At 35.0% G+C, this 15,880-nt stretch overlaps 1 protein-coding gene across 3 annotated transcripts in view; it reads right to left on the bottom strand.

Annotated features, from left to right (window-relative positions):
* ZFYVE28 (zinc finger FYVE-type containing 28) overlaps positions 1-15,880 on the bottom strand; it is a 136,134-nt gene that overhangs the window by 68,618 nt on the left and 51,636 nt on the right. For 2 of the 3 annotated variants that reach the window (XM_044681323.1, XM_044681324.1), the window contains one exon: positions 12,360-13,694. In XM_044681323.1, the coding sequence (XP_044537258.1) occupies positions 12,360-13,694 (1,335 nt within the window). The remainder of the gene's footprint in view (positions 1-12,359; positions 13,695-15,880) is intronic. The other variant, XM_044681325.1, reaches the window with a different exon arrangement.

Raw genomic sequence — 15,880 nt, 5'->3', positions numbered from 1 at the left:
TTTGAACTCATGAAGATGAGTCTTTCTGACTCATGACTTGGCACTCTGTGCATTGTGGTCCCACCTAGCTGTTCCTTAACAATAACAATATGCTACACACTATGCTAAGCTTGCTCAGGGTCCCACGGTGTATGTATCAGAGGCAGGACTTGAACACTGGTCTTATTGGCTTCTCTAGCCACTACATCATGCTATTTAATTAGCAAGAGGCTAGTGGGAACCTGAATCTTTCTACTGGTTGGTGGGGAGCAGAGTATATAGAATAGCATCTACTTGCTTAAAGAAGTCAGGTTATAATAATTCTGGACTAGAAAGAATGATCAATTAGAAAGAGCATTTGTAATTTATTATGTCAACTTAAATGAAATACAGAGGTGCATACACTGAAGCAATCAAATCACTGACATGATGTATACTTTAAAATACTTTATTTTGCGGCAGCTGGGTGGCTCAGTGGATTGAGAGCCAGGCCTAGAGTCGAGAGGTCCTAGGTTCAAATCTGGCCTCAGACACTTCCCAGCTGTGTGACCCTGGGCAAGTCACTTGACCCCCATTGCCTACCTTTACCACTCTTCTGCCTTGGAGCCAATACACAGTATTGACTCTAAGACGGAAGGTAAGGGTTTAAAAAAAAATACTTTATTTTGTGTTTTCCCCTTTAACCACCTATACAAAACTAGGAAACATAATTCTTCAGGATTTTCTTTTATCTTCTTCACTGTTTTGATCTTCCTTGTTGCCATAACAACTTCCTATGGTGAGCTTATTTATTTATTTTTGTTTGCTTATTTTTCTAGGCTTTTTCTTAACTTTTAACTTAAAAAAAACTATTATAGGTGGGCTCCTTTCCTGTGGTAATGGGAGCGCTGTCCCAAGCTTCAGGTTCTTTGTGCAGCTGCCTTCAGAGCTAGCTTCAGAGATGTCTAAGTTTTCAGTTCCTTGAAGGTGTTCTAAGGAGAGGTGTGTTTAATAATCTACCAGCCTTTTCTCTGGTCTGTGGGTGCCCAACCACAAAATCTTCTTTCTGTCCTGATACTATGACCAGATATCCAGCTCCCCTCTGACACCAAGTGCATGTATGCTAGTATTCCTCCTCACCCTAGGACTGCAACCCAGATCTGCATATGGACAGTGCAACAGTCCTGCTCCCAGTGCCAGCAAAGAGACCTCTGTAATTTTCTGATCACTTGCCTGACCTCTTCACTAAGTCTGCAGGCTGAGAACTCAAGAAGTCAGTGCTACTATTTTAGTCACCCTGAAGGTCTCTGCCTGCCCTGGTGTTGATCTGTGCTCCAAACTTGCCCCAATGCAACAGAACTTTTCTGCCAAAATTCTAAGTTTTCTTCGGTTGGAAAACTATTTTACCCATCCTTTCCAACCCAAGACAACTTAGAATTTTGACCACCCCAGAATTCATTTTGAGGAGTTATCTTAAAGTTCACAAGATATCCAGATGCCTCAATCCATACAATACTTTGAGAGCAAGTTAGGCCACCAGGGTAACATTTCATAAGATCTTAAATGGCTAACAAATTTTCCTAGTCTTTTCCCCAGAGAAAACCCTATACATTGAGTAGATCTGACTTATTAGCTCTATATTTTACCAAGGGAAGTAATAGCAATTTGGTATTTTCCTAGGGAGATATAATTTTTGTCAATGTCATCATTACAGTAATTATTTATAAAGCTTTGAGGTTCCTACAAAGCATTCTATAAAAATCATTTTTATAAGAATTATTAATTTGCTTCTATTCATTATGTAGCTCTATTCCAACTGTAAGGGTTGTAATTCTTAAGGAAATTTCATCAGAGAACATCTTAAAATGGAAAAACTGAACAAAGTTTTAAAGATTATAATGATGAATATAACTACACATCTTGGTTGCTTTAGCAATAGAAAGGCAATGTCAGCCATAAAGCTATAAAAGTCTCTAATATGGAAAAATGCACACTTTTGGGATGACTTTCAAGAAGATTTACCAAGAATTTTTTATTCTTTTCTTCCTTATGGTCCATCAAAGTTCTACTCCAGTGTTTAATTGTGGTGGGGAGATGACCTGGATTCTTGAGAGTCTGGACTTAAGAAATGTATTTTCGAGATAGAAATAGCAAGATGACTGGATATGTGGGGTGATTGATCCTGAGGGTAAAGAGTCAAGGCTAATGCCATGGTAATAAGCGTGAGAACATGGAAGACTAATGATTCCTTTGACTGAAATTGGGAAGTTTGTGAGACAGGAGGGTTTTAGGGAAAGATCAATTACAGTATCTTTAGGGTATTAGTTTGAAATGTTCAATAGACATTTGGTTATGTGGGCCTGGACTTTGGAAGAGATACCTAGGTCTAATCTAGAAAAGAGATTTAGGCTGTAGATACAAATATTTAAGTTCTCTGAATTGAAATGATAATTAAGTTAATGAAGGTTGAAGAGGTCACCATGAGAAAGAGAATATATATAGAGAGGAGAATTTAGGACAGAGACTTCTTGTATATATACCTATAGTTGGAAAGAATGATACAAATGAAGATCCATCAAAACTAACTGACAAAGAGCAGCAGACAGACAGGAGAATCAGGGAAGAGTAGTACAATGAAAATCCAGAGAAGCTTTATTATCCAGGTGAAGGCGAACAAAAATATAATATACTTCAGAAAGGTCAAGAAAAATGAAGACTAAGAAAAAACTATCAGATTTGGCAAATAAGAGATATCCATCTAAAAGCAACAACTCATAAGAAAAATATTTGTCTGAAAGTATACATTAGCAAAATAGGATAAATGAACCAAATACACTTTTAAAACAAGGGAGATTAATTGACTAAATGTGTAATTAAAAATTAGGATATTTACAAAAGCACAAAAAGGAAAATTTGAAAATTGGAGAAATAGATGAAATGGAAAACAACAATAGAATTGGTAAGCAAAATTAAAAGTCACTTCCTAGAAAGGACTAGATAACCTGACCAAAAAGAGAGGAGTAAATAAAATTACCTAAAAAAACAAAAACAAAAGACAAGGTGATACCAGAAAGGAAAATAAATTAAAAGCATTATTATTATTATTCAGCCTTCATTTAAGTGTTTTTTTGCTAATGCCCCCTCTCTTTATTAGTTACTACTTTTCTTGAATAATAGTCTATAAAATATACCTTTAATATTTCTTAGCTTTTTTGCAGTTAGGATTTCTTTGTGGGAATTTTTATGATGTTGAGAAATATGACCTTTGTATTCCTGTTTAGAGAATATAAAAAATCTTTTTTAAACTTATTTTTTCAGTCATTTGTTTAGGTCTAAGTTTTGCATTTTTATTTATCTTTCTGTTAGATTTACCTTATTCTGAAAAAAAGGAATATTAAAATATTTCCCAATTGTTATGTTCTTTTTTTTTGCAATCCCTTTATCTTTTCCTTTAAGAACTTATATACTATGACATTTAGGGGCAGCTAGATGGTTCAGTGGATAGAATCCTGGAATGGATAAGAGCTGAAGTCAGGAAGATCTGAATTTAAATGTATCCTCAGACACACATTAGCTGTGTGACCCTGGGCAAGCCACTTAACTTCTATTTACCTTAACTTACTGGAGGAGGAAATGGCAAATGAATCTGATATCTTTGCCAAGAAAACCTCATGGACAATATGGTCAACAAGGTCAAAAATAGTTGAACATGAATGCATGAGTAAACAACAAAAATGTCATTTAGGGATATATATTTATAAACTATAGTTTCTTTGTCTACAGTACCTTTAAATAGTAGTTTCCCCATTTACCTCTTTTAAAATTATAAATGATAAAAACCTTATTTGAAATCATGATAGCAACTATTCTCCCCAACTCTACTCCTTAACAGCAAAATTGGAATCATAATAATAAATAACATTTGCATTTTTTAGTGTTTTACCATTTGCAAAGTACTTTACATTTCTTATCTCATTTAGTCCTGATAATCCTGTAGTTATTGGAGTAGGCCATTATTATCCTCATTCTACAAATGAGGAAGCTGAAGCTGATAGTTAAATGATTTGTTCAGGCACAGTTTTTAAGTATGAGGCAAAACATGAATTCAGGTTTTCTAGACTCCATGCTCAGTGCTCTTTCCACAGCTCCATACTACCTAAAGTAGTATTATAGAAGACAATTGAGGATGACAAAACTCTACATTGTGGAGAAACAGGTCTTCTGACCCTTCTGGTAGAGCAAAGATTTGGAGAGCAAACTGGCGGGATATGACCAAAGTCACAAACCTAGTCATGCTTTTTTTATTCAATAATTCCACTATTGGGAATAGACTCAAAGAGTTTTAAAAGATATATACACAACCACACTATGTGCCTAAATATGTATGTGTATATGTATATGTATATATATTTTTGTACATATATATACATATATATGTTCATTTTTATCTCTCTTCTTCTATCTCTATTGTATCTCAATATTATTACAACAATGACTATAGCAATGCAACCTAGATGTACCAAAATTACTGAATTTCCTATCAATGCAATAAAATATTACAATGCCATTAAAATGAACAGATAAATTTTTAATTGTAAAGAATTGAAGTAATTCAAAATGAGGAAAGCAAAACAGAATAATAGAATAAACTGCCTAAAATTGTAGGAAAAAACCACACAGACAAATATGGAGATAAATGGAACCCAAAAATGGAAGGACTGGAAGGCACACAGTGTAGAGCAGGGGTTGGCAATATATGGCTCTTGAGCCATATCTGGCTCTTTTGAGGGCCAGATATGGCTCTTTCTGCAGGAGCCATAAAATCAATTTTTTTTCAGGCGCTGTTACAGGAACATGCACTGTGAGCACTGTACGGCTCTCATGAAATTACATTTTTAAAAATGTGGCGTTTATGGCTCTTTCAGCCAAAAAGGTTGCCGACCCCTGGTGCAGAGGAACTTAAAAGTTGTTAAAGGTATAATGAATGCATAAACTAATTTTTAATTATAAATACATGTTTACATAGCCTGTTTTCTATCCTAGTATGAGGTTCCTATAGATCACTGGTTTTAATGTAGATATTTTGGAAATAAATATATAGTTAAATGGGTCTGGAATGAAAAGTACTCAATTCAAATCTAGCTTTAGACACTTACTAGCTGTGTGGCCCTGTCACTTAAACTGTCCGCCTGAGTTTCCTCTTTTGCAAAATAGGGTTAATAATAGTATCTACCTTCTAGGATAGTTGTAAGGATCAAATGAGATGATATTTGTAAAGCTTTTAGCACAGTGCCTGGAACATAATAGGAATTATACAAATGCTTCTTTCCTTTCCCTTTATTCAATTTGGAATCCTTTCCCTATTGTGAAACTAGATGGCTCTAAATAATAATAATGTAAATAAATAATAAGGTTCTAACATCAACTCAGGGCTAGAAACTCAGTTATCACCATGCTAGCAAACAAACAAATAATAAACCAGCACAGAATCAATTAAATCATTTAACTAGAGCAGAAAAGGAAATGAAAGAGACATCAGAAACATCCTTAGCAACCACTATCCAAATATGTGCATGTATACTTCCCAGAATAGTCTGGAGAGGTTCTCAATTACAGACTGGGAGAAAGAGTACCAAACTTTAGCATCCATGAGTCCCATCACATACAGCCATTGGACGTCAATCTAACCTGGTTACAGTTATAGTTGTCTCTGCACATCTGTTGCATATATCCTTATAATTGGCCAAGATACTCCAAGGTAAATCCATATCTTTGCTTCAGTTTACCTTTCCACCTCAAACTTCTCAAGCACTGACTTATCCTCTTTTTTTTCATGCAGGTCTCCCTTGAGTTCTCTCATCTCCCTCTTTCTCTTCCTAGCATTTCCATTTCTTCACTTATGACGGAACATCCCAGATCCAGGGACCAACATACTGGGAAATGGCGTTCTGTTTTGAAAGTCTTGTGTTGGCCACTCACTGAAGAGTAGAAAGCTTGTTCTTGTCTAATGCACTTGTATATCTATTTGATTTTGTTATTTAAAGAAGAATGCATGACATTATTTTAAAAACACAACACAATACCAATTTCTTAGCAGCCCCTAGTCCAATAGATCTTTGGTATAGTTTTTAAGGAGTTTTTCTTCAAATTAATATCCATTTCAGTCATTTTGACATTTTTTCAATTTTTAAATTTAACTGTCTACTGAAATAAATTTCTCTATAGCTAGTAACAACATTTAACAATTTATACAAAACACGCTATTTTAGTTTTTCTTCAGTTTCTACTTTGGAACTTCTGAGATCTAAAGAAAGGCTTTAAATAAACTAACAAGAGGATTAATTATTCTATCTGCTGAAAAACTTACATGGTGATGAAAATGAGGATGAAGATTATTAACTTCAGTGAAAGGTTAGGGGTCCAGCGCTGCTGTCACTTTAGAAAAAAAGAGTAGAGGATTGTCATGTCCAAAAAAAAAAAAAAAGAACTATTGTTGAGGAATTTTTAAACATTATTATATTAAACCTTAAAGAGAAAAATCACTTACCAATCAGTTCTTTTCATTGGTTCAAAAGGCCTTAAGTAGAAAGTTACTCAAGAGTTGGATCATTTAGGTAATTATTTCACTTTGGATGGATCCTTTGATGCTGCTGACACTTATTAGTTTCTTGTTCTGAATCACTGAAAATGACCCTATAAATGACGCAGTGCTGTTTGTCATTTCCACTGAGGGTAATATAGAAAGAGGTTTACATTACAGTTCAATCATATCCATTAAAAATGGCTTTGCATAGGGGCAACTGGGAAGCTCAATGGATTGAGAGCCAGGCCTAGAGACGGGAGGTCCTAGGTTCAAATCTGGCCTCAGACACTTCCCAGCTGTGTGACCCTGGGCAAGTCACTTGACCCCCACTGCCTACCCTTACCACTCTTCCACCTATAAGTCAATACACTGAAGTTAAGGGTTTAAAAATTAAAAAAAAATGGCTTTGCAGTTCAATGAAACCATTGAAATGTTACCAGCTTATAGGTCAAGTTATTTAAATATTTTTTACTGGAAGATTAGTATTAACTGCTACAGTTATAGATTTATTAGGATACTAAGTTAGATTGACTTGGTTGACTACTGAAGAACTTGGAATGCATATAATTATATGGGATAATATGAATTTCAAAAAAAACTGTTGTGGGTGAGTTTTTTTAGTCAAATACCATAAATAACTGTTATCTGTGAAAAGGCTAAAGAAAATGAACTTTATTTCAAGGAAGTCTTACACTTCAATCCTCTAAGTATTATCATCCAACAAGAAAATTCAAAATTTGAATGAGATTAACTGGAACTCTTGCTACTTAGGGTTAACCTTTCCAGTTATCCTTTTGCTAAAAGCTGTCTACGTTTGACTGATATGGTAACATTTTTAACAATACATGTAATATATTTTGTGTATTTTTCTTTGAGTTGTGCCAAGTGTGAAATTTTAATTTCCTTCTCATTTCTTGTTCTAAAAAATATTACTACATTGTACTTGTGCCTACTGTCAAATTATAATGCTAATTATTTGTTTTCTCTGTTTAGTGGAAGTATATTTTTATTAGTGGAAATACAGACTATTCATGCCTATGGTGTTGAATATTTTTCAGGGCTGGAACTAATCTAAACCTGCAGTATAAGATGTACATATTGTCATATTAAAGTAAATTATAAGTAGTTTAAAGGCTGGTATAATTAAATCAAGATGTAATTCACCTAATGTTGCTAATAGGTTGTAATATCAGGAAACTAAACGATATTTGGGAGAGAATTAAATTTAGACCAACAATTTGCTATCTCAAATAATCAACAAATAAAAGAATCAGGGACAGATGGTTAACCCAGTGGAGTACCAGGCCTGGAGTTGGCAGGACCTGGGTTCAAATTTGGACTCAGACACTTCCTAGCTGTGTGATCCTGGACATTTAACCCCAATTGCTTTGTCTATGCTACTCTTTCGTCTTAGAATCAATATTCAGACAGAAAGCAGCAGCATGCACCATGACAGCTAAAGGAGGGATCTGAGTTCAAATTCCAGCAATGATACTTACTACCATGTGGCCTTGGGTAAATTATTTAACGTTTCTGGATCTCAATTTACTTATCTATGAAGGCATTAAACCAGATGACTTCTATGGTGAATTCCAATTCCTATGATCCTATGAAGTTGTACAAAATCATAGTGGGATGTGATTATAATAAATTAAATATTTTATTGCAAAATGTCACTGATTAGGAAGGTATTCTATGCAAGATATGCCTATATTATTTGTAGCAGTCAGGAAATAACTACAACAATAATAGTAATGAGTTTTGTTAACATGGCAGTTAAGTTGCAAGAATAAAGAAGGCAGGAAGAGCTCCATTATGGGGATCAGCCTCTTCCCCTCTAAGGCTTCCAGCTAGAAGTACATAAAAAAAAGAAAACCCAAGACTAACTCCTTGTCCTATAATAAGAGGGAGAGTAAGGTGAGATCTCAGTGCTGCAAACAAATCAGGTCTTGAGAGAAGATCATTGGACCATAAGATGCAGGGCCCTTGGATATGATGGAAAAGATCTTAGCAGACCAACAAGCCCAACTTTGTCATTTTAGAGATGGAGAAACTGAGGCAAAAAAGTTAAGTGTCTTGCCCAAGGTCACAAAGTGTCTGAGGCCATATTTGACCTCGTGACTTCCTGACTCCAGCTCCAGCATTCTTAACTACTACTCCACAGTGATGTCCTCTCGCACGATAACACAACCCTCCATCACCACCAGCCATCTCTCAGGCCTGCAATGCACCTCTTCCTCATCTCCTCTGAACAGAATCCATCACTTCCTCCCACATTCAGCTATGAAGTATTCCTTTTTCCCCTTTTCCTGAAACCCACCCCCTTAATTACCTTCCTTACTTATTCTGTATATATTTATATATGTATAGGCTGTCTCTCCTGATGGAATATATGCTCCTTTGGAACAGAAGCAGCCAGTTTTTGGTCTTTGTATCCCTCAGTGCTTAACATAGTGCCTGGCATATAGTAGGTGCTAACAAATAAATGTTGATTACCTGCAGAGAGCTTTGCCTATATGTCAGTGTTTATGTTTTCCTGTTCTGCATGTGTTCTTGGGGAAATCATGTGATGGTCTGGAATGAAACTACCTTTAGCATATGCACACGAATGCACACGTATGCACACACACACACACACATACCTCAAAGAGCTCTTTGGTCAATGATGACTTTGTATCACAACATTAATGGCAACTGTGACCTTGATGACCCCCTTTGACACCCTTTACATTATTTTAGAAGCACTAGCTGTGGGACCCTGACAATAACAGTTGTTTATATTTGAATGGTGATTTAGTTTACAAAATGTTTTCGCACATCTTATTTTACTGATCCTTAGAACAATATAAAAAAAAGGCACCGTGAGTATTTGTATTTACATTTTATTTTATTTTTTAAACCCTTACCTTCCATCTTTCAATACTGTATGTTGGCTCCAAGGCAGAAGAGTGGTAAGGGCTGGGCAATGGGACTCGCCCAGGGTCACACAGCTAGGACATGTCTGAGGCCAGATTTGAATCCAGGACCTCCCATCTATAGGCCTGGCTCTCAATCCATCGAGCCACCTAGTTACCCCACAAGTATTCACATTTTATAGATGATGAAGTTTGTTCAACGTCACTCAGCTGTTAAGTGAAAATGCTAAATTTCAACCTCTGTCTTCTAATTTCCAGTCTAGTATTCTTTCCATTACATCATTTTGCCTTTATAAGCTCACTAGATTACATGAAATTTCAGAAACAATCTGATATCCTAGACCACCTTGTGAGATAACAGAAGCCAAAAGACAGATCAATGCTCTGGATATTCTGACATTGTACTTTAGAATTTTTGTCAAAGATTCCCCATAAAGATGATGTTGTTCCCTTGTACTCTCTCTTTTTAAATTCTTTCATCCATAAACTATAAGTGATAATAACCAACTTCTCAAGGATGCAGAATGAATTAACTAATGATTATGAATACATTAGGAATAAAAGTTTTACATAAACATCACATATTATCATTATGTTGATTGTACAATCATAGAAGGGCTCTTGAAAGGTCATCTTGACTACATTCCAGGCAATTGTTATCTTCTGGCAAAGGGGGGAAAGGAGCAGGAGGAAGAGACAAATCAGGTCTACTGCTAATTCTCATATGTTTTCCCACTAAAATGGACATGGATATGAAATTGATAAAAGTGAAGCTGGTGTAGTAAATCAGTTTCTTCCTGAATTTACTATTTCAGAAAAAGAAATTGTGAATGGAGAAATAAGATCAAAATGAGGATACTGTAATGTTGTTAATGCCTAGAGAGTAATGTTTCAATATGGTTAGGAGAATAAATAGTATCAAATGCCAACAAAGAAGTCAATAGTCAGGCATGTAAGGAACCTAGCCTAGCCAAGGGAAAAATCAATAAAGTCTGTAGTTTTGGCATATGTTTAAACAAAGACTGCATGGACCTATACTGAAGAAAGCTCATCTCTCCTCCAATGGTCACACACCCACATAAATTTTAGAACTATTTTCACACAATCTTCTGATTATTTCATGTGTCCGTTACTCAGAGTGCTGTGAATATCAATAGTTTGCAACTGAATAAGTGATTTTGGATATTATTTGTAAAAAGTGTTCATAGCTACTTATTGAAATGCCACTCATCTTAAAAAATCATTTACTATAAAGAAAGAGCATTGTTCCAGTTCTCTTCTGAAATATACAAAATTACTCACTGCAGACAATAAAAGTTTTGCCATTAGGAGATCTAGATATCATCTAGGTGTGAGAAGTTACCTGAGTAGCAGCACATGAATTCAGTGGTCAAGAGTGCAAGATTTGTAATTAGCATGCGTTCATGATGGATTCTAAATGCGTACCAAAGCACACTTTTTAAACTTTCTTTTTTTTTTTTGTCAGTGTTTTCTTTTGCAATATGACTAATATGGAAATATGTTTTTCATGACTGCATATGTATATTCTATATTTGTTGTCTTAGGGAGGAAAAGAGAATTAGAAACTGAAAAAAGGTTTTAAATAAAAGTTTAAAAAAAGAATATCTGAGTTTAAATCACTACTTCTACTATTTACTATCTCTGTAAATCTTGGGCAGAGTCCTTAAATTCTCTAGATCTCAATTTATTTATCTGTAAAAATGAGGGGATAAAACAGATAATCTCAAAGATCCTTTCCAGCTCTAAGTCAATGATCCTAGTGTTATTTTGTCTCTGATCTGTATATATTCTATACATAGGTATAGGTACCTATTGTCTCCTTTCCTAGAACATAAACTCCTTGAGAGCAGAAACTATTTCGTTTCTTGTCTCTGCATGTTACGTCTAACACAACCCCTAGCCAAAGCTTATTGAATGGTACTAATCTCAGTTGACAATTCTTAATATTGTGTTGTAATAAAATGATTTCTGTCTTCATATTTTCCTAGCAAACTTCCTCCCTCAATTAAATCTGATCACATACTTATTTGTGTTCATATCCTATCCACACAAGATATTAAGTTCTCAATGTAATGTGAAGGAAACAGAAAGGAGAGAATAAATACACAACTCCATTAATGTAAATTAAAAGACTAAAGAACAGCTAAATGCAAATGTATGAACCTTACATGTTAACACAATTAGTATTAGATTAAATTACTACAAAATATTTGTTGATCCTATCAAGGCAATTAATAAAACTATGTTAGAACTATTTTGGTAGTCAATTGAAAGGTTAGATTAAAAAATAATTAGGTAATAAAAATAAATATTGAAACGTGATTACTCTAAAGGCAAAGTCTTAACATTCCAACCTAGGATCAAATAAATAACATCAACCAGCAGTATAAATATTTTAAAACAGTGATGTAAGATTTTGTGATGTAGACAGTAATCCCATAATTCACAAAGCACTTTTTATGCCACATGGAAATAAAATGTTTTAAAGTCTTCTAGGAGATTCTTTTAAACAAATACCTTTTGATATGCATTTAGAAGGCACCTACTATATACCTGGTACTGTATTAGGTGCTGGGGAATACAAAGACAAAAATGAAAACATACTTGCCCTTAAAGAGCTCCTATTGTAATGTAAATATACTATTAATTTCATAGCATGGAAGCAGTGTAAACTGCTTCACACATCAAATTCATTTGCATTCTATGACATATAAAAATATATGGGCAGCAGATATAGTTAAAAAGTCAACAATTAGTTTGAGAACCAGCCAAATATTCTATTTGAACTGAATGTTGAATCAAAACCAGAAAATAACAAAGGCCTAAAACTTAGAAACCACTCTTTTCAGCCAAAAGGATATAAATTTGGCAGATGATCTTACCTGGAACTAGACCTTGCTTTTCCTCCTTCTTTGCCTGTCCTTTTGCTTCTACTTTGCTTTCTGGTCTCTGACTGCTTCTCACTTGGCTGTCTTCTATTTTCATGCTGCTTCTGTTGACCTGACACATCCCCTTCAACTTGTGACCCCTCATCACTTCCCACTTGGGAACCTGAGTTCTGCACCAGGCACTTGGAGGAATGAGAGAGTTGAGGTTCTTGTTTATCACAGTCTCTTTCTGAAGGAAGAGTTTCAGTTTTTGGAGTCTCTGGAGAGGATGCGGCATTATCTGACTTATCTATGTGATCCTTTTCTTTAGACTTGACTAGACTATAAGAGGCATTTATAACTTTTCCTGGAGTACACTTAGTCTTTAAACTTTCTAAAGTATCCTCCCGGTTGTCTTCACAACTACCACAACACACACAGGAGTTAATGAGACAATTTGTGGCAGCAATGCCAAGCTGATGGGACTCATTTTCCTCTTCGTCAGCTCTTGAGTTGGAAATAGGAACAGAATCACTTGGTACTTCCGGTGTAGTTAAAGGAGAATCAGAAGAAGTAGGAGATTTAGGATTAAATATCACAGTAGCAGATATCTTCATTCCACCAGTCCGATGGGCTATCATTTCTGCTGTCTCTGCATCTTCAGTATTCACATCCCAGCCATTGAGGTATAATTGTGAATCTAAACAACTGCAAGAATTTTGGACAGAGAGTCCTGTTTTCTGCATTTTGCAATCTTCAATATTATTGTTATTGCTCAAATCACTTTCTCTCTCTTTTGTGTGTAAAGCATCTCCTGCTTCCCCATTATCTATACTTGGAGTGTCCCTTTCCTTTGACAGATCCTGACAAGTGTTATTGACCCAAACCAGAGTGCTAACAGTTGACTCTGGCCTAGCAAGGGATTCTCCTGCACCATCAAGGTCATCCATAAAAAAGACTCTGTCTTCTTCATCATTTAAATGCCCTAGATTTGACCTGCTTGGTGAGGCCTCTGTACTGGAGCTGTTTCTTAGACCAGCTCTATGTGCTGGAGACTGACATACACTGGGTGGTGAAAGGAGAGATGACATTTCATCTCCTACCCTGTGAACCATTTGATTGAGTTGTTCCAGTTCCTGTTCATCATATTGCATTGAGCAGGCTAATTCGGCTTCTGTATTTTCAGCTGTGACAGAAAGCTGCTCAGGAGGGAAGGTTGTAGCTAAAGTGGGTGCAATAACAGAGGGGACTTCAGGATCTGTTCTTACGGAGAACTCCACATCTTGGGATATACAAAGGTTCCGTTCAAGTGTGTGTAGTTCATCTTCAGTTAATGTCTGCAGTAAATCTCTGCAAATTTCAAAAGGAAAATTAAAAATTAAATTTCTACCAAAAACTCCTCTTGTTTTGTTTAAAAACAATTTTCTGCTAGTAATAGAAAATTAAGAAGTTAATAAAAATCTGTGCATAGTATTGACAATTTCCCTCAAAGGTTTGATATTTTCTTAAACATTTGATCTCATTAGATTTAATTTGGGCATATCTCTTGGGAAGACTTTTATTTTAAAAAAATCCAAAAATTTAGCTAGTAGAATTATCATTTCTCACTTTTTGAAAATGGTTAACTAATCACTTCTGCATTTGTTCTGTAACAAAATATTCTATTTGAAACAATACAAAAGATTCTGATTAACTGTGATGGATAGGCAATACCATTCAAAGAATTAAAAGAGAATTATAATCATTTCAAGGTCTTATGGAAGAGTACATTAAAATATTTTGTTTAACTCATTTTTCCAAACCACAATTACTCTGCATTGATCTGAATTATGCTGAAACTAGGCAACTTGAGTAAATTCTGAGGTGTAACAAATGCATAATGTATTATGTAGATCTATTACTTGGCAGTACTGCAATGATTTTGAGAAACATTAGCTTGACAAGCAGATGACAGATCAATGTGGCAATTTTCTTTTATAGCTTACTCCTTATTCTAACTCTAGTTTTCTTTTTCCTATTGACTAGGAATTATTATCTGGATATTATTCCATTAAGGAGACAAAAATGGCAATGACACTCAACATTTTCATTAGTTAGTTTTTCATTAGTTTTATTAGTTAGTATTTTAGGTTTTATGATTATCAAAACCAGAAATGTCAAATATGCAGCACGAGAGCACTATTTGGCCCATAACATTCCCATGTATGACCAAATCAGATTCAAATATAATTGGGAAATACTTAACAAAGTGAATAAAAAAATGATAAAACACAAAATGTTAATATGAGATTTTCTAAGTCAATATGTGGTCCACAGGGATCCTTATATATGCTTTCATGGCCATTCTTTGTGTTTGTGTTTGACATCACTGGTCTAAACCACTTGACCTTTCTATACCTTTTTCCTTTAATTAATAGTCATGTCTCTAGGGTTAAAATTTCTTGGAATTTTAGTAAAGTGAGGTTTACAAAAGAGGAAGGGAGAAGATGGCAATATTTAGTAATGAGGTCAACTAATTTCATATTAAATAGTCCTAGTAACAGAATATATACAATGAACTGGGGTGGAGTTATAGAGCACTAAAATTTGGTAACTGATTAATCAGTAAGTAATTAATCAATAGCCTGAAATAAATTGGCCAGTCTTATTGTGGCTTCTCAAAAGGTTGGCTCCCTTGCATGAGTTACTGAAGAGTGTGTAAAAGTGAAATTTGGGAGATGTCATCTTTAAGTATATATATATATATATATATGTATTTTCTATGGACACGGGGAAATTATCAAACTACATTTCCTGTGGTCCAACGGGTTTCCGGTTCCTGTTCTTTGGGCGTGGGGAGGCCTACGTCTCGATGCAGAGAAGAGTTTATAATCTCCTGGGTTAGGAGGGAGTGGGCTCTTGGCCAGCAGACTCGGGAGGAGACAGGAGACAATAATGGCGAGGGCGGCGATTTTGAATTCTTACAAGCGCGTGGTCTAATAACTTTATCAGCATGGCTTTAATTAAAATACATATATATATATATTTATACCAGCCTTTATTATTTTTCATATTTGTAATTGATAACTGTGGGTGATATAGAAATATCTAATCAAGTGAACTAAAATTGATTTTATATCGATAGGTCAGTAGTATCTTGAATATCAAGTTAAAAGTGTTTTTATGTTAAGCAGGAATGAGACTGGAATGCAAAATTTTGAATGAGCAGTTGAAAGACCTATAAAGAAACTAGATTTATTCATGTGATAATGTTAGAGACCTATAATGTAACCAAATCAAAACACAATATAAAAACAACCTGAACAGTGAGGCTTATTTATATCCTATTAGACCGGAGGAATAGGGTGTCTAGAGGCATTCCATCAAAACTATAAGACCCCTGCTTCTCTGTGACTGCTAATGCTGGTCTCCCTGCATGAGTCCCCCAAGTAGAGTAAGTATGAATTTTGTACAAATATCAAAGTGTAAATGAGCAAAGGAATTAAGGTAAATGAAACTTAGTAGTAGACAATATATCATCTTGAAAATTAGAACTT

The sequence above is a fragment of the Gracilinanus agilis genome, chromosome 6 (genome assembly GCF_016433145.1).
Source record: "Gracilinanus agilis isolate LMUSP501 chromosome 6, AgileGrace, whole genome shotgun sequence".
Lineage (NCBI taxonomy): Eukaryota > Metazoa > Chordata > Mammalia > Didelphimorphia > Didelphidae > Gracilinanus > Gracilinanus agilis.
Note: the sequence above shows the minus strand (reverse complement) of the source record. Positions and strands in the feature narration are given on the sequence as shown.